General features: G+C 43.6%; 7 protein-coding genes across 7 annotated transcripts; 4 read left to right on the top strand and 3 right to left on the bottom strand.

The window, feature by feature from the left end:
- Positions 1–60: 60 nt before the first annotated feature.
- O0I10_010999 (V-type proton ATPase catalytic subunit A) lies at positions 61–2871 on the bottom strand (the record flags this gene model as incomplete). The annotated part of the gene is made up of 15 exons (XM_058490972.1): positions 61–150; positions 214–471; positions 547–814; positions 878–992; positions 1051–1334; positions 1390–1500; positions 1557–1708; positions 1782–1922; positions 1973–2074; positions 2146–2189; positions 2249–2314; positions 2365–2449; positions 2504–2547; positions 2692–2788; positions 2869–2871. 15 exons carry the CDS (start codon positions 2869–2871, stop codon positions 61–63), a joined length of 1860 nt encoding a protein of 619 aa, XP_058338262.1.
- A 648-nt stretch (positions 2872–3519) lies between these two features.
- O0I10_011000 (uncharacterized protein) lies at positions 3520–4842 on the top strand (the record flags this gene model as incomplete). The annotated part of the gene is made up of 11 exons (XM_058490973.1): positions 3520–3559; positions 3654–3717; positions 3777–3831; positions 3903–3981; positions 4044–4120; positions 4183–4203; positions 4280–4289; positions 4349–4419; positions 4477–4522; positions 4587–4695; positions 4761–4842. 11 exons carry the CDS (start codon positions 3520–3522, stop codon positions 4840–4842), a joined length of 654 nt encoding a protein of 217 aa, XP_058338263.1.
- Positions 4843–5341: 499 nt separating this feature from the next.
- On the bottom strand, positions 5342–8098 carry O0I10_011001 (uncharacterized protein; the record flags this gene model as incomplete). Its single annotated transcript, XM_058490974.1, has 1 exon — positions 5342–8098. The coding sequence occupies one exon, from the start codon at positions 8096–8098 to the stop codon at positions 5342–5344; it is 2757 nt and encodes a 918-aa protein (XP_058338264.1).
- Positions 8099–15201: 7103 nt separating this feature from the next.
- On the top strand, positions 15202–16283 carry O0I10_011002 (ADP,ATP carrier protein, mitochondrial; the record flags this gene model as incomplete). Its single annotated transcript, XM_058490975.1, has 3 exons — positions 15202–15234; positions 15308–15635; positions 15733–16283. The coding sequence occupies 3 exons, from the start codon at positions 15202–15204 to the stop codon at positions 16281–16283; spliced, it is 912 nt and encodes a 303-aa protein (XP_058338265.1).
- Positions 16284–18818: 2535 nt separating this feature from the next.
- Positions 18819–20550, top strand: O0I10_011003 (uncharacterized protein; the record flags this gene model as incomplete). The annotated part of the gene is made up of 7 exons (XM_058490976.1): positions 18819–18844; positions 18894–19048; positions 19101–19283; positions 19343–19527; positions 19634–19848; positions 19909–20062; positions 20125–20550. 7 exons carry the CDS (start codon positions 18819–18821, stop codon positions 20548–20550), a joined length of 1344 nt encoding a protein of 447 aa, XP_058338266.1.
- Positions 20551–20959: 409 nt separating this feature from the next.
- Positions 20960–21865, bottom strand: O0I10_011004 (uncharacterized protein; the record flags this gene model as incomplete). The annotated part of the gene is made up of 1 exon (XM_058490977.1): positions 20960–21865. The coding sequence occupies one exon, from the start codon at positions 21863–21865 to the stop codon at positions 20960–20962; it is 906 nt and encodes a 301-aa protein (XP_058338267.1).
- Positions 21866–22773: 908 nt separating this feature from the next.
- O0I10_011005 (uncharacterized protein) lies at positions 22774–24155 on the top strand (the record flags this gene model as incomplete). The annotated part of the gene is made up of 7 exons (XM_058490978.1): positions 22774–22852; positions 22908–23116; positions 23179–23211; positions 23285–23289; positions 23351–23835; positions 23891–23935; positions 23995–24155. 7 exons carry the CDS (start codon positions 22774–22776, stop codon positions 24153–24155), a joined length of 1017 nt encoding a protein of 338 aa, XP_058338268.1.
- Between the last annotated feature and the right edge of the window lie 10 nt (positions 24156–24165).

A 24165-nucleotide genomic window follows, 5' to 3' on the forward strand; every position in this document is an offset into this window, starting at 1 on the left:
TCCAGTCAACAAGAGAAGGGAAAAAAGTAGCAGGTGGGGGGAATTGATCAACACACGAGCTTAAAGCTCCATGTCACGGAATCGAGCTTCGATCTCCTTGTTGAGAGCAGTATACTTTTCAACGAGAGCAGCCTCGCCATCAGCAGGGTCCTATTAAAAGTTACCTAGTTATTCGAATCCATTACATCATACATCATGCAACAATACACATACCTCGAACTTCATGGAAGAGAGCTTGTACATGACATCACTCATGGAATCACGAATCTTGGCCCAGGTGATTTGGTTGTTGCTAGCTTCAACCACGTGGGTGGCATGCTTGTAGAAGCCGATCATGTTACGAAGCATCCAAGTGGTCTTGTAGAAGGGGCAGTAACGATCGTAGTTGCTGTAACCGTTTTGTTGCAAAAAGTCATCCTTGATAAGAGTGGCAACATCCAAGGTAACCTTGTCCGTTTCATTCAAACCAGACTATGTATGTGGATCATAAAATAGCGTGAGTGATTTGAATGCCTGCATCCTAAAGACCCATCTATGATTGCTTACCTTGCCGACCAATTGGACAATTTCAGACAAGTTTTCTTCCATTTGCAAAATTTCCTTGCATTGATCGCGCAACGAAATGTATTCGGGATCGGCACGTTCATAGAAAGGCTCAAGCACCTTCATGTACTTTGAGTAACTGAGGTTCCAGTTGACCGAAGGGAAATGTTTGCGTTGAGCAAGCTTCTTGTCAAGACCCCAAAACACTTGGACGATACCGAGAGTGGATGCAGTAACGGGATCAGAGAAATCACCACCAGGAGGAGACACGCTATGATTCATCATGGTGAGTTTTCATCATCATCTCATACAATCCAATGGTATTGTTACTTACGCGCCGACCACAGTGACACTACCTTCACGAGCAGGGTTACCAAGACAAGTGCTCTTACCGGCACGCTCATAGAAAGAGGCAAGACGAGCACCCAAGTAAGCGGGATAACCGGAATCTATATAGATATTTATGAGTATCCTAATAACAAGGTTGTGTGTGTGTATGATGCTTACCAGCAGGCATTTCAGCCAAACGACCGGAAATTTCACGCAAAGCTTCGGCCCAACGAGAGGTAGAATCAGCCATCATGGCCACGTTCTTGCCTTGATCACGGAAGTATTCGGAAAGGGTGATACCAGTGTAAATGGAGGCTTCACGAGCAGCCACAGGCATGTTGGAGGTGTTTGCAACAAGAGTAGTACGCTTCATGATAGATTCTTGGCGACCCTTGACATCAATCGACAATTCAGGGAAATCCATCAATACTTCAGCCATTTCATTGCCACGTTCACCACATCTATTTCGTGTTAGTTATATATATCTATATGACTCCATCAAGCATAAAAACGTACCCGACATAGATAATGATATCCGAGTTGGAGTATTTGGAAAGCGATTGGGAAATGACGGTCTTGCCACAACCGAAAGCACCAGGAATGGCAGTGGTACCACCTTGGACACATCTATAATGAACACATCATGAGCCAAATGTGAAGAATGGAATACAATGACCACTTACGGGAAAAGAGAATCCAACACACGTTGGCCAGTGAGCAAGGGGTAGTTGGCAGAAAGCTTCTCGGCAACAGGACGAGGAGAACGCACAGCCCAAAGTTGCTTCATGGTGTACTTTGTAGTTTCACCCTCGAATTCAGCTTCAAGGACAACATCCTATTATAGAATACTCAATGAATAAAAACGCATCCTGGATGATGATGATGGTATCCTCATTCTGCTTGCTTACATCAACGGTATATTGGCCCTTGGGGGCAAGGTAAGAAATGGTACCACGTGCACTGGGAGGAAGCATAATAGCGTGATCGGACAAGAGAGAGTTCTCTACCACCGTACCATAGATATCACCACCAGTGATGTGATCGCCCACCTATGTATGTGTGAGATGATGCCAAGTTTGAAAGAAAGTCCATTGTGTACCTTAAAGTTGATAGGCTCAAAGTCCCAGGCACGTTGCTTATCCAAGGCAGGGGTGGCGATACCACGGGGAATATAGATACTGTCTGAGACATCTTGAATGGCCTAATGAAAAGGGGGGAAAAGAGTACATTAGATGGATTGTTGCATGACCATTTGCTTTTTCTTTTACTCACCTTGAGCGGACGCTGAATACCATCATAAATGTTGGACATGAGACCTAAATGTATCATCCATAAGAGAACATTCTAATATACCAAAAGTATTGTTATCATTTACCTGGACCAAGTTCCACGGACAAGGGCTTGCCAGACCGCAATACAGGATCACCCACGGTCAAACCACCTAAAGGGATATGAGTTTTCTTGTTTGATAGGCCTTGTAATGATACTTGCCAGTTTCCTCGTAGACTTGGATGGTACTCTTGTCGCCATCAATACGAATGACTTCACCAATAAGTTCATCGTGGCCTACACGGACCTATGAAGAAACGAGAGTCAGCATGATAACGATAGAGGATAAAGAATACATTACCAATTCATACATGGCCGAACCACGCATGTTATCGGCAACGACGACTATCAAGTAGTAAAGAATGGAGAGTTAGTACAACAAACTCGAAACACATTATCTCCCCCTTATCCCCCTGGTTGTAACGGCGGCACGCGTCAAAGCGTTCTTCCAAGGTAGAAAAGAGGTGTGGAAAGCAAGAGATGCATTACCAGGACCCGAGACTGAAAAGATGGTACCAAAGTCGGATTCGCGTTCGTGATCTCTAATCTTGGGAACGAATTGCTCTGCGTTTTCGAGTGCTCCAGCCTAGTAGGAATGCATAAGTAGCCAGCCATAGAGAGGAGACAATGAGCAAAAAGCAAAGAGAGGAATAAAGAGAGACATACCATGTCGATGTAAAGTTAAAGAGTAAACGAGATGTCAGAAATAGAAGAAAGAAGTGAAAAGTGGAGTGTGAGTGTGATAGGGTTCTTTTTGGTATACGACGACACGGAAAGAGGATATGTGTGCGTATGTGTTCAGGATCAAACGGTGTTTTAGGTCACTGGATAGCCCGAGCCAATCGTTTGATCACCGCATACGCCCGTTGCCATCCACTACATCATTGGGCGTATAAGGGCGTTTCGCTGCCTCTCTCTCTTTTCTTACTCTTTTCATATACTACAACTATCGGTTGCTATGTAAAATAAAAAGAACCCAACCCCTTGTTCCTTCTTTCTCCTCTTATTTGAAGAACCCATCACATGATCAAGTAAAGGAATGTAACTCCTATGAGTGAGTATGTGTGTATGTGTGTGGTGGGGTTGATGCATCTGACTTTTATGTTTGAGATAGGCAAAGTCGGTGTGTGCGTGTGTGTGAGCCAATTCCATCATTGCCTACCTCCAGTCAATTCAAGCAACTCGGCATCGTCACACAAGACTTGCCTTGCCTTTCTCGACCATCACATCATCATCCACAGCAACCCCTTTTCCCTCTTTCTCTTTCACTCAAATATATATTCCCCATTCGATTATCTCCTATTTGTTCTTTATCCAATGTCATCCGCAGCTAGTATCCTTCAACGACAATACAAAGGTAGGTGTTGATAGACTCTTCCATTCACACCATTCACCCACATAGACAACTCACTGCATACAACCCAACCCCCACTTTTATTCTTCCTTGATAGAACTGACAAAAAATCCAGTGCCGGGATTCGTCGTCGATCTTAAAAACGACAGCATCTTTGAATGGTACTACTCTTCTCATGGCATTCTAAAAGTATACATGGGCTCACATTGGAACTTGTCAGGGAGGTTGCCATTATCGGATCACCAAAGACGATCTATGAAGGCGGCTATTTCAAGGCAAGTAGACAAGGGGATGGTGTGGAAAGGGGTGGCTGTGAGCTTGACGAACCAAGGAATGCTATCATTAGGCCACCATGTCGTTCCCTGAGGATTATCCCTTTAACCCACCTACGTTTCGATTCAATCGCGAGTTTTATCATCCAAACGGTAAATGGCATCATCATCGTCATCAAGAGGATCGATTATTGATTCAAAGAAAATGGGTATAGTGTATCCGGATGGTCGACTTTGTATTTCAATCCTGCATCCACCAGGTGATGATCCTGTAAGCGGCGAAAAAGCAGATGTATGTAAGATGAGATGAGACGATCGATGTTGCATAATCTAATACGGGTGTGTGTGTTGTAGGAACGATGGAACCCGACTCAGGTGAGCAATCTCAACTTTGAGGGAAATGAATGTAAAGCTGACCCTTTGTCGTATCATTCTTGATGATGAACCATAGTCAGTCGAAAGTAAGTGTATTGGAATAATCGCACAATGAATGACATGATTGACATGGGAACATGATCAGGTGTCTTGGTTTCAATCATTTCATTATTGGCCGATCCCAATTGCTCAAGCCCTGCCAACGTAGATGCCGGTGTAAGTAAATCACCATTGTTTCCCCTTTCCAACATTATGCTAACTTTGGGACGTTAGGTGGCATATCGAAAGAACCGAGATCTCTTTGATTCTATAGTAAAAAGTACGATTGAATGATCACCACACACACATAGGATGTTGCTTACCTATGCTTTTCAACTCTATAGCCCAAGTAGAAGCCTCCAAAAAGGATATTCCTCCTGGATTCCAAATGCCCAAATCAGAAAAGGATTTCATGTTGGCTGCACCCGCAGAAATAGAAGAAGATGAAAACTTGTAAGTTGGGTTCTCTTTATGGCATGTGCTGTTCACGTTGGTAACCATGGCATTGCTATGATTAGCTGGTATGAATCTGCCGAAGAAAGCGATTTTCTCGATGATGAAGATGATGATATGGATGACCATAGTTCGGGAGGAAAGTAGTATTATGCATAAATATCATTCCATAACCAGCACCAATAAACCACATCCCCCAACCCACCCATGCATTCCTAAAAGCAACATTGACACACATTTATATCGGACAATACGAGCTTCTTCATATACAAAGTAAAGGACTTAATATATTCAAGGCGATGATGATGATGATAAAAAAGAAAAAGGAGGAAACATATAAACAAGATGTATTTTTATGGAAGAAAAAGAGCCATGAGTAGTGAGTGATAGGGAGCGAATGGGAACTGTGATCAAGCGACGGTCAAAAAGAGATATGATGAATGGTAATGGTTGGTTGGTTTGTTCGTGTCAAAGAAGAGAAAAATGATATGCTTGGGTGTTATGGTGTGTTGGATGGTAAAAGAGAAAAAGAAGAATAAAGCAGTATATAGATGTACAAAGAGGAAATGGAGATATGCATGTGTGTGTGTCTGTTGTGTGTGCGTGTGTATTGTGGAAAAAGGAAAAAGGAGCAAAAGAAAGAAACTCACCAATGGCTTGCCAGGTTAGATTCTTTCAATACGGTATGTCGAAGATGAGGTGGAACGAGTGACCATTTGGTAAACCAAGCCGTTGCCCTGATCTTTGGATCTTTGGAGGGTCTTGTAGAGATATTCTTCTTGTCAATACGCTTACGTTTCCTTGAAGTCATGTTCATTCGTTGCTTGTTGTTGTTGTTGTCTTGTTCACGAGTAGCACTGTCAAAGCGTTCAAAGATCTCTCGAACTTTATCCCCTGTCAACTCCACCAAACTGCTTACGCTGCGAGATGTCATAAGAAATTCGTATGCCAGTACCCGTTTCTTGGTAGCCACATAGAGATACTTGCCATCCCGTGACCATTGGATCCCATTAATCTTGGCTAATATTCGCAGTCGTCGATCCCGTTCACCACGAAATGCAATCATAGTAATTTCTTGATGTGCTGCCAAACGTTCTCCTCCTCCTCCTTCTTGATCATTGTTGTCATGGTTACTGGATGCTGAAAGTGGTAGTGGTTGTTGTGTGTCGTCCAAATCGAGGATATTGACCACTTGTTGTTGTTGTTGTGTATGCTGATGTAAAGAAGATGATGTAGTAGCGAGAATAGCTTCTTCAAGATTGATGGTGTGTAGATAGCCGTATCGATTGGTGAAAGCGAGCACGCCTTCAAGGCGTGGATGAAATGCAATGGCGTAAGTATATCCAGCAGCGTCGATTGAGTACAAGACTTGTTGTGTCTCAGCTCGCCAAACAAGGACATGATTATGGGTATCTGAAGTGTGTGCAAAATGCCTTGACGATTGGCTCCATGACACATATTGAGAAGAGTAGGGCATCTCGCCAGCCGGATTGTCTCCACCTCCTCCACCACCCTGCAACCTGTGCACGGGCACCACAAGCTTGCGTTGATTCGTAAACACCACTGATCCTGTCGCTGCATCATGGACCAAGTCAAATAAGAAAACGTATCGATCATCACCAACGCAAACCATTTGCCGTTGATCAAAGCTGACTTTGGCATCGTTGATAGGCACGTTGTCAAAAGATCTCAAATGCGTATAGAGCTGAACCACTTGTTGATGATGATGCTGTTGTTCAAGACAATCGTGATGAGGCGGTAAGCGATATAACAATACACCAGCTTCATTCATGCATACAATCAACATGTGATCATAAACGTTGGGTTGATCGAGTCGTGATAGTCGTACAATTTGAACCGAATTGGTCATCAATTGAACATTGTTCTTGCTCTTGAACTTTGTACCCCAAATCTTGCGTGGTGGATGCTCTTGATCATGACAACAATACAATTCAAATTCACCTTCCAATCCCCCAATGGCCATGTATCCATATTTCTGAGCAAGACACAATGGTTCAAATTCCAATGCCATGTATGAATCTTGTCGAAATACGGGTGGGAAATCGGCTCGTCGGATGTATTTGGTGAAAGGAACAAATTTGGAAATGATCCCCGTACTTGCATTATCATGGTTGTTGTTGCCATCCCCGGAAGATGAGGAGGATGCCAGCATGTGGTTGTATGTCGGATGGTCGGATGTCGATGACCGACGTAAGGAGACTGACAAGTGCGTTTCACAAAACTTGCTGCCATTGGAGCTTGTACCACTATTGCTATTGTCATCCTCCGATCCACCTTCATGGTTACTGGTTGCTGTTGTGGTCGTCGTTGTCGTTGTCGTGGTAGTAGTAGTAGTAGTAAGAGGTTGTTGTTGTTGCTGATGATTGCCACTGCTGCTGCTGCCGCTACTACTACCACCATTGTTGTTGTTGTTGCCTTTTCCATCCATATCCAATGTTGATCCTTGTATCCTGATAGAAGTAGATGAAGAGGAGGAGGAACGCTGATCACTGTCGATCCATGTCAAAGGATCTTGCTTTGATCTTTGTTCTCCCATCCAATGCCCTCCTCCACCTCCACCTCCTCGATTGATGGAAGGATAATGATGCTGGTGCTGCTGTCGTCTTGAATCCATAATGATAGGTCGACCACATTCCAAGATACGGTTGCGATAAATGGCATACAATTGTTCTGAGAGACCATAATTGCCAAGAACAAGACATAATGCATTCGCTGATTGATCATGGTTGGTAGTTGAGCATGAAGATGGGAGTTGACGTGGCCATCCTTTCTCCTTTCGCCAAAAACTCGTGCGATGCCATGGTGCCATCGCATCCAATTGAGCCAACTGTGTCTTGCGAGCTTTGATAAACCATGTCAATCGCATATCGTTGGATTCCCATGTATAGTCGTTTGTGCTGTATGGATCTTCGTCCCACATGTCAAACCCCGCTGTCGTTGTTGCCGTGGCAGTTGTTGCTGTAGCAGTTGTTGCTGTAGCTTCATGTTGCTGTTCACGATCGTTATCGGCTTCTTGCATATCCAGATCAGCATCAGACAACTCGGACGCATCGCTGTCAGCATCATCTCGAGGACGATAATTGGGATTACGCGGACCCAAATACTCGTAGTCAAGTGAATATTCGGAATCGTCACTGTATGCCGCAGGATCGTCGGCAGTCTCTAGTTCCTCAATGGCGTGCATGGGTGGAGGTGGTGGTGGCAATAATGGACTTGCTGCTGCTGCTACTGGAGCTGGGACATGAGGCATGGAGTCATTGAAAGCGTAGAGGGGTTGTGTTGTTGCAGGTCGGCTGCTGAGAAAGGTGGTAGTGGTAGCAGTGTCGGTCTCCCAAGACTCATCGCCTGACAGATCTTCACAATCGGCCTCATAGCTCGCCATACTACGAGGAGCAAATGGGTTGAAAGAAAAAAAGAAAGGTAGCTAGTGAATAAAACAAGGAGGAGAAGGGAGAGTGAAAACGTGAGAAAGGTAAAGAAGGTATAAAAATTCTAAGAATCTGCTTTGCTACAGTGCCATGTTCTATCCCGCCTGCCAACACAAAGGGATCCACATTCTCATTATCCAGATGAAAAAGATAAACATGCTGTGCCTCTCCGAAACCTTCTTGCTTCCATGTGTTGTGTGTCTCATTTGCATATATACAAATACAATAATACTCTTCATTATTTACACGCGCTATTATATTTCCTCCGATTTATAACATTAATGCATATCACCTTCGTCGGATTGATGCCTTTCCTCATATCCGATATCTCTCTGGCAGTAAAGCCCGAGGCTCGTACAACCTAAGGAACATGACAATAAATTGTTTTTTATCTTGGATTTCGAGAAATTCCTGTTGTGTGTGCAACAAGAGCATCAGGCGAGTATTGATAATACTAACTTCATGTACTTACATTATTCTTCCCCCTTTCTTTGTTTCCTTCCCCCAAACATCTCTCTCCCCTCATGTCATAAGGTGCCTGCCTCTGCGTGTGTGCCTCTCTTTGATCGTTAATGCAAATCTTCTATCCTACCCCCCATCCATCCATCCAACCAACCCCATCCACATCTTGCTGCTGCTGCTGCTGCTATTGCTTAACATGCCATGGCTTTTTCCTTTTTTATACACAACCCAATCCCTATCTCTCTTCTTCTCTCTGGTTTATGACATCAGATGGCTCCGGTTATATACGGGATGGGAAAAGAAAAGAAAACGGGTGGTGACTACTACTACAATGTCAATAAGATGGCTATACGTTAACACACACAGCCTGCTTTATCAATCATACACACATGTGTCCTCTTCCCCTTGATATACAATGTGGGCCGATTATAGCCCGATCCACGTATATTATAGCTGTGCCACACATCTATATCATCGTGCTCATTAAATATAAGCACACATGCAACCTTTTGATAGTAGACGCAAATGCTGCTGCTGCTGCATCATGCAAAGAGAAAAGATAAGATACCTCTCTCCTCTTGCTCGGTGTATCGACAACGAAATGGCAAACCCACAAGTGCGTGCTCAGACGAGTTGGATGTGCATATGCAGCCGTCATCATCAATTTCCAAACGCGGTACTTACATCCGAGATGTCGTCTTTTACCCTTTCTATGACATTTCTTGGCCTCTTTATCCTTTGCTAATGATGGTCACAATGAGAACAACAGGTACACTGATATGTTTGTAACTTTATCATACAATACATCATCCGGTGATTCGGCTCCATTTTGATCCTTGCAAACATCCCCTTATGATGTTGACGCCATCATCATTAGCTGCATGCACATCTTTATCTTCCCACACACCACCACACGTACGAGCTCCTTGACCGCCGCTTTCCCCCCTTTTTTGATCTATGCATTAAAGACGAGTACGCTTGTCAGAGTCGTAGTATGTGCCACATGCATTCTCCATGTAATGCATACATACAACACTACTCATATTTATTACTCAACAAGTTGTTGGAGGAAATGTAAACTCACAACCACGGTTCTCCCCCCCCCAACTTTCTCGAGAAACTCTAATGTTGCTTGGACCTTTTTCTTCAACTCCTCATCTTGTTCTCCATAAAGGCATTGTCATATTATCTCATCTGTCAAAATATGGCAAAGATCGACATGTCGTACTTTTCTCTCGGCGATGATTATGATATCTAAATCTCGGTTATTCACACACCCACAAAAGTATTGGTCATATAAATTTAACATGTGGGACGCTGAGGGTATCGCATGATGTTGTGTCTCGTGCGTGTCGACGGGTATGCTATTTGAAAGGAAATCCACACGTTTATCGCTTTATATATACATCTTCCGAGCGAACGGAATTAAAAAGGTGTGTGTGTGTGCTACTTTATCACCAAGCGTCACACAGATTATTGCAATCGTGATGATTCCATTTTTCTATTTTAGTGTTGCACGACCACGACGTTCTTCTCGATTACCCAACATGCTTCATCACACCATATACCGAAAACGGAAAGTTGGGGGTGGGGTACCATCCATCATCTAGCCAAGCCTTATTATTATGATTCTATGCTTTTGCACACACACACATACACACACATGTAACGTGCAGCAGACGTAATGAATTCATCGATACATGCACGTTCTCCTGCCTGGGTATCCTGGTTGAATTGGAAATTCAACACAAAGTGGCTGGAAAGGATTCCATGGCACACACATACAACAGCATAAGACCGTGGCTGGTACGTTTAGTAGATAGACCCTGAGAGAGAGTCATTTTTCTTTTGAGATGATGATGTTTGTGTCAAAAGCATCCTTTATACACCACCCATACACGCACATGTATTCACACACACACACACACACACAAGCCCACATGATGGTGTAGTAGATGACTTGCCTTGGAACGCGTTGGTATGTTGCATTGGAATTGTAGGTTACACTTGATCCAATATGTCGGGTTTTTATCGCTCACGTTATCGTGCATGGTTGTTGCCATATTGGACACAAGTCAAGAAGCCATCCTACCTGGTTGTTTTTACCTAAAATTCGTGGTCCATCGCATACCATTTTATTTTAAACCTACCGATCATGGATGCCCTTGCATCAGGTTGCATATTGCATGATCGCAAAGTAGATCATTCATCTCATCATCGGATAATGCTATCCGTTTCCGAAGCCGCTTTATTACATTGTTACACGATCTACTAAATGTTTTACTCTGTACAACGATCACCCCCTTGCCCCCCTCTCGTCGCATCATCAAAATGAGTCTTAGCTGCTGACTGCATAGATCACATGGTCCTCCAGCTGCTGTCGGATTACATCTGTTTATTGTCCATCCCGCGCGTATAGCCACACGACATTCATGTATCAGGAAAAGTGGACAATGGATGCATTATGCAAAGTCATCACCACACTCGATGTGATCTAAATGGTGGTGGTAGGCGTGAGTAGATGATGATCACCAGGTGGACCTGGATCACATTACATTATCACAAATTTTGTCTGCATAGTGATCGCCGTCATGTCATTGACACATACCTTGCTGTACGTTGTGCTAACGTAACCACATGATGAACACGACATCGTGCTAAATAGGTCCACGGAGCTTGGTATGTACACAATACGCATAGCCTGCATCTAATAAACAGCCGTGATTGATCATAACTTGTGTATTGCAACTTGCCGTCATGTATAGATATGCGTGATGCTACTACCACAAGCGCAACGTTGAGAATCGTATCGATCAATACTATCATAGCAGGGCATGAAAATAAAATCCAGCATGTTCATTGTGAAGAGGTATCATGTTCCTTTATTGTGAGACATCAATGAAGGAAAATTAAGTATAGTTGTAGCATGTGATCAATGGTGTTTTCATACGTTGGTTTCTATGATCATCATGAAAGATGATGTTGGTACTTGAAAGGCGACATCGAACCCGGTTAAAAAAGCTGGCATTCTCGACCATGGTATGACGTAGGCGATGATGAAAAGATCCGCCTTTGCGTGCTGTGTTATGGTAACATGGATGGATAGGCCCTGTATTGTTGGAGCGAGCTCAGCTTTCAAGGATGGCCAATAAGTAGTAGTACCCTCCTATGCGTTGATCAGACCTCATAAAAGCCACTTGTCACTGGCATGTTGATTGTGTGTGATGTAAATGGATACAAAGAGTGATAGCTAACAAGTAATACATTCATTGTTGAGGATTGATTGCTATCACTGATCCCTTAACAGGCCATTGCATGAATGAACACCACTATTAAACAACCGCCATCCTTATATGGAAGCTGAAAGGGTGGAGCGGGTAACCACTCTTCTTTTCCTCCTCCTTCAAACGCGGGTTTACATTCGACACTACGATCCACTCTTACTTCCAAGCACCAATACACCAATCTCGGAACCAGATGGCAACTCATTTGAAGCGACATTGCTTATCAGCACAAGGTGTCTTTATTTCCATTGAAGCGACAATGAACGTCCCAACCTGCGCAACAAGTACAAGACAACAGGGTGATTTCAATTGACATAGACGACTGGGGAACTGAAGCACAACTATCATTGACAACGTGGATGGTAACGCCCAAGCCATGGAAGGCACTTGTTTTTTGTTCGGCATCCAACACGAGTTGATGTGGCGGTTTCCTTGGATGAAAGGTGCTATGACAAGTAGCGAGTGCTGGGTCTGTGGCCATCATCAGAAGACGTATCATTGCTTTTACAACAAGTGGTACAAGGTGATCAAGGAGATATCATTGAAAAGGATTGGGTGACAGACGCTGTGGTAAGATATCTTTCTTCTTTCACGAATAATGGTTAACACTTGGGTATCATAATAGGTCGTGCTCATTACTGGTTATGAAGCTATCCTTGTCCAGCTATATCCGCAATCCATTTGGATCTTTTGCACTCCATGGATGAAGAGCCTCTTTCATGCAATTCGACTCCTACCCACCATCATCACATGTTTGGATCAAACCGTTAATCGGGCGCGATATTGGATGGCGTATTCAACAAGGATCTTTATTGTTGGACGATCGAATGATGCTTGCAGCTAGAAGGACATGATTGACGGCTCTTGATATGCTCGACAAAATGTACGCCAATGAAACATACCCAACATCAACATACTTTTGATCAGCATTGTCTCAATCAACAAAGCACATTATGGAAGGGATGTTCAAGAGCGGCACCGCCTTGTTGTTTAGAGGTGATCAAGGTTGGTATTGACTCCACTGGATGGGAGGCGTCAAGGCTCTTGTTTTATTGCTGATGTTTGCATACCGATGTCAATGGAAGCTCACTACTGGCACTCAAGGGATCAAATGGACGTTCATGCTGAAGGTAATAACTAATCAGCGAAGCGAGCGTTGATGAGGAGGATAACTTACATACCTTTGATGAGTAGGAGGAAAACCACACTCTCGACCTCTCCATGCAGCTAAAAGTCGCCATACATCAACAAGACCTTGATTCGACCAACCATTAGCTCTCACCCATTTGCACACAACGATGATCACCCTACTATTCCTTCATTTTTCAACATGAGCCATGATCGTAAACGACTTTCACCATAATGGACCTACATAGCAACCTCCCACAATCATCCCCCAGCATGATGTAGTAGTGTACCAGTTATATTTGAATACGGATACATCTTGATTATCACGAAGATAAAGGTTACTTGATGATGGCATATATGATTTGGTTATTGAAAAAGAGGTCTACAATGATGTCATGGGGGATAAACTATTATGGGGATAGCAGCAATATCATAAAGACACCACTCGTTTACGTAGGTGCTCATACAACCTTGCTCTTGCGATCATTATTATCCCCACACAACACAATCATCCCTCTACACGACATGCACCCATCACTTGTTTACATATACGTATGATCCACATACACATGCACAAATGGGTACTATGAACATGTCAGCTTGTGGATACTGTACTTCGCACGAGCAACCATGGTTTTAGTCATCCGCTCGTCCTTTGTTCGATAATGCCATTCGTTTCCAGCGCCGCTGTTACACTGTCACACAATCGTTCCAAATAATGTGATCTGTGCACCGCCCTTGGCATTGGTATTGAATTATCCTGTTTGCTTCCATCATACCATAAAGCAGCAACAATATCCATTTGTGACATAGATCAATACATTATCACTCAAATGGTTGCCATGTCGACCTGATTTCTCTAAATGGAAAATGTTGCATCGTCGTGCCGTATGAGCACTAGAATGATCAATCTTTACTAAATGGATGATCATATTACTAGCGATCGCTTTGTTGCCATTGACAATATGATACATCGCATTACGCTCGCATGTAAAGTCTAAATGATAATAAAGCACCATGTTGGCTCATCGTTACCCTCCCGATAAGAGCCACAACGGCCTTTCTACCTTGTACTTCACACCCTCTTCGATGTGCATGTTGTTTTCTTATGCAACGCCACCCTCCTTCGCATACACAATGCACCAACGGGTAGCATCCTCTTCCTTTATTTCCATATTCACTTGCACCTTCTAGTATACCGAAAGCTACATGCATAGGTGGAACCACCGTTAATAGCCGCTTGATTTTCCAGTCCGCCCATGCCAACAACAACAACAAACGAGCTTGTGAAGTTTACGTTGTTACCGATTGAGTTATCGATATACGTGCTGCACACAATTTGAATCGATAACCAATGCGCCAAATGTATTTACAGTAGCTGGGTATGAAGGCGATGCATGATCAAGGATGATGGCGAGTGCATCATTACCCCGTGGGGTTTGACGTTGTTGATGTAAGCCATTATATGCTATGCCATGGCGAATTCAATCATGTCATGAACATACACAAAATCAGGAGGCAACATTTCATTAATGAGCAAAAGCTCATGTTTGGTACAGGGCAATTTACAGACATATGGAAGATAAGAGGTATGTAAGGCTGACATTATGCACGTGCCTCCCTATTTTTTATGCAGACAAGCTAAATAATGCAAGTCGGCGGCTGAAGCAAAGTCTTTATTCTAAGAGGTGGCAACGCCGTATCAATGCTTAGGCTATGTTGATTTTGGATTTGATAAGGAAAAGTGTATGAAGAGAGGCATAGTCCACTATGCAAGCAACTCATTTACAATGATCAGTGGCAACCCTTGCAACAAGGAAAAGTTGCCCAGGCACAAGGGGTAAGGTCTGTACTTTTTTTCAGGGGTGAAAAAGCCAATCTCGACCTAGTGCAATAAGCGAAGGCAAGGGATGGGGTGGTTGTTGTACTTCTTACACAAAAGCAGTAATCGATGATTACCCAACAAAAAAAGAAAGCGTACCGTACCTGTGTGTGGCACATGTTATAATGAGTTGAATTGTCACAAACGTCACGGATGACATTGCCAGGGCGGACCCGACCCCTGACGACAACATCCAATCGCAAACGAAGCTGACCGAGAAAAAATTTATCGTTTAAGAACAAGTGAGATTGGGGAACTTGTTTGTTCTTCCCTTTTTTCCTTAACCCCTCTCTATACAGAAATGGCCGAAAAGTCCCAGAACCAATTCGTTATCGTAAGTGGTTTAAATACACATACAGCATCGTTATCAGCAACATCATGTATCAACCAACAACATTACATGATAGGATTTCCTTATGGGTGGTGTCTCTGCCGCCGTCTCCAAGACTGCTGCTGCCCCCATTGAGCGTATCAAGCTCTTGATCCAAAACCAAGATGAGATGATCAAGCAAGGTCGTCTTGCTACCCCCTACAAGGGCATTGGCGACTGCTTTGCCCGTACCATGAAGGACGAAGGTGTTGTCTCCTTCTGGCGTGGTAACACTGCCAACATCATCCGTTACTTCCCTACCCAAGCTTTGAACTTTGCTTTCAAGGATAAGTTCAAGCGTATGTTCAACAAGGACAAGAAGAAGGATGGCTACTGGGCTTGGTTCGCCGGTAACTTGGCTTCTGGTAAGTTTATTTGTTTACATACATACATACACATGCATCGGAGTGGAAAAATCAAGGGACCGAGTGTAAGCTAAATTTTGAATCTCTTTTCAAATAGGTGGTGCTGCTGGTGCCTCTTCTCTTTTCTTCGTCTACTCCCTTGATTACGCTCGTACTCGTCTTGCTAACGATGCTAAGGCTGCCAAGGGTGGTGGAGACCGTCAATTCAACGGTCTTATTGATGTCTACCGCAAGACCTTGAAGTCTGATGGTATTGCCGGTTTGTACCGTGGTTTCACCATCTCTTGTGTTGGTATCATTGTCTACCGTGGTCTTTACTTCGGTATGTACGATTCTCTTAAGCCTGCTCTTCCCGAGAACCTCCAAAAGAACTTCTTGGCTTCCTTCTTGCTTGGTTGGGCTGTTACCACTGGTGCTGGTCTTGCTTCCTACCCCATCGATACCGTCCGTAGACGTATGATGATGACCTCTGGTGCTGCTGTCAAGTATGACTCTTCTCTCCACGCCTTCAAGGAAATCGTTGCCAACGAGGGTACCAAGTCTCTCTTCAAGGGTGCTGGTGCTAACATTCTCCGTGCCATTGCTGGTGCTGGTGTCTTGTCTGGTTATGATGCCCTTCAAGAAATCCTCTTCGGCAAGAAGTTCTAAACGCCATTTCTATCTTCTCCTTTAATCACTCGCTCCAACATTACAACACATCCATCTTGAAAAACTATATCACTCTTGTAGAAGTTGCAAATAGAGAGACACTCGGGGGGTAACCCCACATGAAAGAAATACAATTTCTTTGTTCAAAGGAAGCAAGATGGTTCAATTGTGTATGGGTATAATGGGGCGGGATCACTTGAATCGTTGTATCATGTGATAGAGCTATAAGCAAATGCGTCTTATCAAAGATCACCAAAGCGCGTATCATGTGTAGCATTCTCTACTTGCAAAAGCAGTTGTGCCGAAAAAGCATTGGGAATCTAATAAGCATGCTGTAACAATCATCGTGGTATAATGGATCAATGCTTTGGAAAGGGGTAATTGCTGAACCAAGCATGGCAACGCGCACATTTATTACCAATGATCACCATACGCCTTTTCTAATAAGATGCTACTCTAGTAGAATGTTGATCACATCCTTCCTCTTCCTGTCATTTTCCTTTCTCACAGCATTTACAAGTGAAGTTCCTTGCTACAATCCTGTATTAACCTCTCCATACTCTAATGCATCAAGTATCCACACACAACAACGTCCCATTCGGAAGAAGGATGATCTCTTACACCATACATATTGAGAAATGGGTGACCAACGCAATCCCGTATTCGACAAATCCTTTAATCCAACATCATTCACAAGAGAGATCGAATTGCTGTCATAGGGGAGATACATCGATGTGGCAAGTTTCTATCCTTTGGGCGTGTGTTGTGCAAAGGTGAACGGATGGATGTGAACCGGCACTTGATGCGTGATGGCAAATCATATGCGTAGTGTGCAAAGGTGGAGCTGGATGATGATGGTTGACAAGTTGCACAAAGAATGATGGTAGTTGTTGCCATGGAATAGCGTATAGAGTACGTAATCAGATGCACCAACCGATCGCGATGATAAGGTCAATGGACAAGTTGACATGGATACACTCTTTTCCACGCATCGTATATACCCAGATCCATCCCATGTACCATACCAATATCCATATCCATATCCAAAACAACGCGTATGCATTGAAGCAAGTTGCTACACGTAAATAAAGCTGCTGCTGTACGATGACTATCTGCTGTTCACGCAAAGAAAGACTGCTGCACGCCACTTGAGACAATGGAATAAAGATCTTGCTAGCTGCTACGTGTTGTTGTGGCCGAGGAGTGTGCAAGAGCGTGTGTTGTAGTAGAGTGACAAGGCTGTGGACGCTGTATGAGACAATGCAACAAACACCTTGCTAATAACAACCACTGGAATGAATGCTGTAACGTGTTGGTTGTGGCAGAGGAGTGTGCAAGAGAGTGCGAAGAAAGGTGTGTGGTGTAGTGGGGTGATCACGCCATGGACTTGCCACTCAGTTGAAGACAATGGGATCAAGACAGCTGTAGGGTTGACATGATGGGTGTGTTGAAGCAGGACAATCGTTCACAGGTGGTAATTGTACTCGAAGGGGGCAACAGTTGAGAATGGGAGGAAGAGGAGGGAAGAAGCTGAGCTTGGAAGAAGTGGAAAACTAAATGAGTTGAATTGATACTTCTTTCTTTGAGCGTTGTTCAGTCAAATCCTCTCGAATCAAGAAAGTTAAATGATGGGCATGCTGGGCCCGAGCAAGACAATCGTTCGTATGCATTGGATTGGACAACAAAGGTGAATGGGTGGAATGGGCTATCAAGTGGTAGTTCACAAATAACTTTGCCAAATGATTTTTGTGAAATTGGATGATGTTTTCTGTTTGAGCGTTTTTCAGTCAAATCCCCTCGATTCAAGAAAGTTGAAGGATGGGATTGATGGGCTAGAGTAGGCGAATCGTTCACATGCATTGGATTGGGCAACAAAAGTGAATGGGAGGAAGGGGCTATCAAGTGGTAGTTTACAAATAATTATTCAATTTGATCTTTCTCATATTGGATGATACTTCTGTGTTTGACCATAACTCAGTCAAATCCTCTCGGATCAAGAAAGCTGAAGGATGGAAATGATGGGCTGAAGCAGGAGCATCGTTCATATACCGTGGAATGGAAAAAAGTCGGGAGTGTGATGGAGAGACTAATAGCTGGTTGAAAATTCGCTGCCCTGGACATTGTTCCAGAGGGGAGCTTACTTCAGAGGTGATCTCTTATTGTAAATATGGACGGCAAAGGATTGCAGGGGATTGCAGGTAACTGTAAAGATGGATACTACAAGATCATTGGGCAATGTTAATCCATTCAAAAGTCGACGAACGAAGCTTTAGCCATTTTAATAGGGTCGTTTTCTTTTGAGATGGGTGCAGGATTTATAGATTATCATTTCTCAGCTATTGGTCTTGACAAGATGATGTATGATCAGATGGTGATGGTGGTGCCTGAATGAGGATGTGCCTGTGTGAGAAAGAAGGCAATAGAAGGTGCATCAAGTATCCAATCCAATCCGTTGTATGAGATAGGGCCTTGTCGGAACATGTTGCAGGTAACGGCTTTCCCACCTCTCTTTTACACACAACACCCTTCACCAACATGGCAGCCGACACTACAGCTCAAAAGTATGCAACATGCCTAGTTTATTGGATACGTTACTCATGCGCATCATAGGAAACGCAAATGGGATCTTGACGATCAGGGGCAGAGCCATACAGAGACAGCCAACAAAATCACAAAGACAACCGATGAGTTTTCCAGCAAGTCGTCAGCAGCAAACGATAGCTCATCCGACAAAGGTGGTGATGATCCTGGAAAGGCTGCTCTTGGTAAGCTTGGATCGTTCAATGAGAAGGACAGCCTTTTAACACTGGTATATAGATGCAGCTGCTGCCAAGATCAACGCCATTCTTGCGCAGAAAGGTATCAAAGAAACGGTCAACGAGCAGCGTGAGAAGGGCGACGGCGAGTTTGTCAAGAATATCCCTATCAACGATCTCAAGAACCGTTACATGTTGACACGAGGAGCTACTCAAGCACAAATCCAACGTGAGACCAATGCTGGTATGTTTGCAAGCTTGTATTGTGTGAAGGATTTCAATGTACTTATTCATATGGAATAGATGTGACCACACGAGGCAAATATTATCCCGATAAGGCGTTGGCAACCGATACAGAACCACCATTGTATTTGCATATTTCAGCTACTACCAAGGAATCATTGGAGAAGGCAGTTGTCATGGTCGAGGATATGATTCAAAACGCCACTCTTCCAGCACCTACACCGCATCCTGCTGAACGACGTGAGGTAAATACATTTTTTATGGAGCTCTTGCCATGATGATGATGATGGTATTGGAGATCTGATCAATTGTGACAATGTGAGATGCGTCTTATACCTAACATTACATTAGCGAGAACGCCGATTTTTCGAAGAGAAGATTTATGTGGGATTGGAAAGTACGCCTCATTTCAACCTAAGGGCAAAGATTGTCGGACCACAGGGCTCTTTCGTCAAGCATATTCAAAGTGAAACGGGTACACGAGTGCAATTGAAAGGCAAAGGATCAGGATTCTATGAAACAAGCACTGGTTTGGAGGCTGAAGAACCTTTACATGTTCACATTACGTAAGTACTTTTATACGTTGCATTGATCTCTTGATTTATTGACACATCTTGCTATCGTAGATGCACACGAGAAGAAGGTCTGGAAAAGGCCGTTGAGCTTACGAGGGATCTGATCAATACTGTGAAGGCTGATTATGATCGGGCACAGAGACAACCTTATGGAGGATACTATGGACATCATGGACGTGGTGGTTATAATAGGGATTACTCACAAGTAAGTAGCATGATGATGACTGATTGGGTTTTTCTTAACTAATGATCGAAACGCTTTTTTAGAATTATGGATATTACAACCATCAGCATCCACAGAGCTCACCACCACCATCCACAGGATCCGGATCAGCAACCCCCAATGCTGTAGACGCACGGCAATCAGGTTCACCAGCACCAGCTGAAGGAGGTGAGGCCAATGCAACATCAGGAGCCAATTCACAAGCGGCATATGCGGGTTATGATTACAGCCAATACTACCAGTACTACGGGTATCAATATGATCCAAACTACTATAATTATTACGGCTATAGCAGTGGCTCTACAGATTATCAACAACAGCAATCACCATCTCAAGCATCGCCACCACCGCCACATCATCAACAATCATCACCACCACCGCCACCACCACCTTCTGGCAATGATGATCCTTATCAGCAATCATACAATGCCGTGCCACCACCACCGCCACCTCCTCCATCATCGCAATAGATCTCCAAAAGGCTTATACGATCATTGTCGGCTTCATCATCTATCAAGTATTGTTGTGGTTTTCTCTTTTATGATCGAACGAAACGTGTCTCGGCTCATGTTCTTCGTAGTGGATCTCCAGTGGTAAAGCGCCTTACGACAATGATTGATTACACAAGCCAGAAGCTATCTGCATGATTAAGCTCACCTATATTGATAGTCATTAGAGAATTTACACGAAGCAATAAAGCCCACGATATGATAAAGATAAGCACAATGACTTGAAACCATGTATGATCCAACATCTATTTTGTAGTGTACCTGCCTCTTTTTATATACTCTTGAAGACTATTTGAAAATCAGTGGAATATGGACTTTTGTAACATGAGATGCTGAAGCATTATGAATGGACATAGGATGTGTAATTCATTTATCGGTGTGAATAATGGACATTGTTGCTATGGTTACAGGCATCGATATCTTGAGGATTGGTAATATTAAAATCAGGAAAATCGGGAAATGATGCTAAAGTATTTGCATTTGAATTGGTACTATCTGAGCACGGTGTCATGAGTGAGGTGGCATTATCGACAGCGGGCCACGGAAAACTACTGGCAGTGTCGATTTCAGAGTAAGGTCCTGTTATAAAGTTGCAGAGTGCTTGCCAGTCCTCGATATCGGAGTTAGGATTAGCTGCTGTAGCTGCAGGATGGTGAGGTGGCATAACAGGACCAGTGAATTCGTTTGTTGTCGTGGTTTGGGCGGAAGCGTTAAGCCTGTTGATCAACTCATTTATATCCATGTTAGGGTCTTGAGTAGGCATAGCTGAGTTGTAGCTAGGCAAAGAACCGAGAGAAGGATCGAATAGGCTGCTATCGATGTCAAAGTTATGCCAAACGTCAAACGCACCCGAATCGAGATACGACGCCTCTAAAGATGTATGCTGCTGCTGCCTGTTCTTCTTCCAGCTATTGTGGTTGTAATCAGGAAACCTCTCAACTTGTTCCTCTCGTGAATCTTTCCATTGCTGCTGGTACTTGTCTTTCACGTCTTTGGGAACTATTCTCCACACCGCTCCTAGGAACTTGGATATGTCGCCTGGGGTATACTCAGGGAATAAAGAATGAAGCTTTCTTGCATGAGCACTGCGATAACGCATAAAAGCATTCGCCACTCGCTTTTCTTTAGTCTCGGTGAAGCTATACCCAGTATCAGTGGATGTTGATCCCTGAGGTGTAGCCGTATCGAGTAACCCTTCTGTTGCTGCCAGTATTTCACGCGACTGAACCCATTCGCCGCTATTAGTTATAAGGTGATTTTGATCCTTTTCGATCATTGCAATGATATCCTTGGCTTTGATGTAGGCTTGACTAGGATGGATTTGAATGACGGAGGTGATTCCAATACGTGTAACTGTTATACGTTGGATAGCTAGTGGAGGAGGTCGTCGATCAGGCCTTATAGCTCGCAAAGGTTGGGAAAACCTGTTAACTCGTTTGCTGGCTCGTGGCATTCTCTTAAATACACCAAGAAGTGAAAGAGTCAATGGAAAATGCCATCCACCCTGTCAACTGCTTTATTCAAATGATTTCATTGGGTTAGCGATCTGCATGCAACTCGAACAATGAATTCTTCTTAGCCCCTTTTTAAAAATGTACCCACCACAAAGAGCTTTCATTGATCTTGTACTTTTCGTTCTATGAGCTTAATACAATCAACCACATTTGTTCTCATGTTCTCATCCGTACACATCAACGACAATGACATAAGCGAAGTACAGGTCAACAACATGTTTGGTATCATTGTGTGTGCATAATGGGCCATGCCAGGAGCGGTCATTGAACATTAAACTCACCTACGCGCATGAGCGCACAAAGCACCACAAACAATTGATACCTGCTGTAAACTAGTTATTAAGTGGTTCATTGTACGCAGCATTGGTAACGTATTGAATTGATTGTACATATCCATGCATACAGCCATCTCAAAAGACAGCATAACTGGTACCCGAAATTACCTATGTAGATTTCGTCCACGATATTGGATTCTTGAGACTTGTCTTTTTTTTATTGAAACGAAGGTATAAATCAATCACATTATAGAACGTGCAGCGGCATTAGTGATGGATGGTGCTTCAGGGGGGTCTCTAAAGTAATCTCGGTGACTTACTATTCGTATCATCTTGCTTGAGACCAATCAAAACAAGCGTTCTATTTCATATAGCTGACACCACAAGCTTCCCCAATGGAGCATTCAACAGAATTGCCAGTGCGCATGGCACCTTTGAAAGTGCCGTTGAGACGGCGATTGCAAACGGCGGCCGGTAATTGGAGTGGTCTACAGCATGCATGTTGACACCAACGGCTGCATTTGTCTAGTTCTCTTCTGGGGTATTGAGCCATCGATTGTCTTGTGTTTTTTCATGTTCCTCGCTGCGATACCATTGTTCTGGCCGTTGCTGATACCGTATTTGATATGGATGTGGATGGATAAGGCGCCATGTCGTGGAGGTCGTCGTGTTGAATGGGTACGGAATTGGCAACTATGGAAGTTGTTTGCCGAGTATTTCCCCGCAACGATCGTCAAGGTAGAGTATCAACATCATTTGACAACAACATCAAGACATTGGTTAAGTGAAAGCGTGAATAGGAAGCGGATTTGGATCCCACAAAGAATTACGTGGTAAGTAAAAAGGGAAAAGAAGGAAACGATGTATCACATGCATTTCTCGCTCACACGTACGTACACTTTAAAGTTTGGGTAGGGAAAAAAATCAAATCAGTTGCTGTCAAGATACCCATTACTCAAGTGATCATGATAGTTATCATCCCCATGGCATCATTTCAGTGGGCGCCATCACCACGTTTGCAACCGAAGGAAATGGATTCTCTCAACATTTTCCTGGTATCATCCCATCCCTTTTGACGTTGGCTGGCAACTTTAAACTTCCCCTGCATCGCGACTACATCCTTGCCTTGGGTATGTGTGACGTTTCCAAACAATCATGCAAGGCCGTTTTGAAGTCTGGTCCTGGAAGATCCATTGCGATTGTTATTGGCGGTGCTTCCGAATCGCTTAATGCTAGACCAGGTGTCATGGATTTGACTCTCAAGAAGCGCCTTGGCTTTTGCAAGATTGCCCTTCAAACAGGTGCCAGCCTTGTTCCTGTTATCAACTTTGGCGAGAACGAGCTGTACGAGCAAGTCAAGAATGATGATGGATCATGGTTGCGTAAATTCCAGAGACAAACACAACGCTTGGCTGGTTTCACCGTACCTCTTTTCCATGGTCGTGGTATCTTTAATTGTGAGTAAAGGGGACATCTATATGACAACGTTTGCTGATCATAATTTCAATATAGATGATATTGGCCTGATGCCTCATCGCCGCCCCATGCATGTCGTCTGTAAGTATCCCTAGTCCCTTTTTGTATCGATTCACGCTTCTCATCAATGTCTTTATTAGTTGGTGAACCCATTGATCCTCCCAAGGGCGATGTGGAGAATGTGGATAAAGCTGTGCAGGAATTACATCACCAATACATGGAAAGCGTCAAGGCATTGTACGGCAAATACAAGGATGTTTATGCAAAAGATAGAGTAAAAGATCTAGAATTTGTCGAGTAAAAGACTTGTT

The sequence above is a fragment of the Lichtheimia ornata genome (genome assembly GCF_029851405.1).
Source record: "Lichtheimia ornata isolate CBS 291.66 chromosome Unknown scaffold00080, whole genome shotgun sequence".
NCBI lineage: Eukaryota > Fungi > Mucoromycota > Mucoromycetes > Mucorales > Lichtheimiaceae > Lichtheimia > Lichtheimia ornata.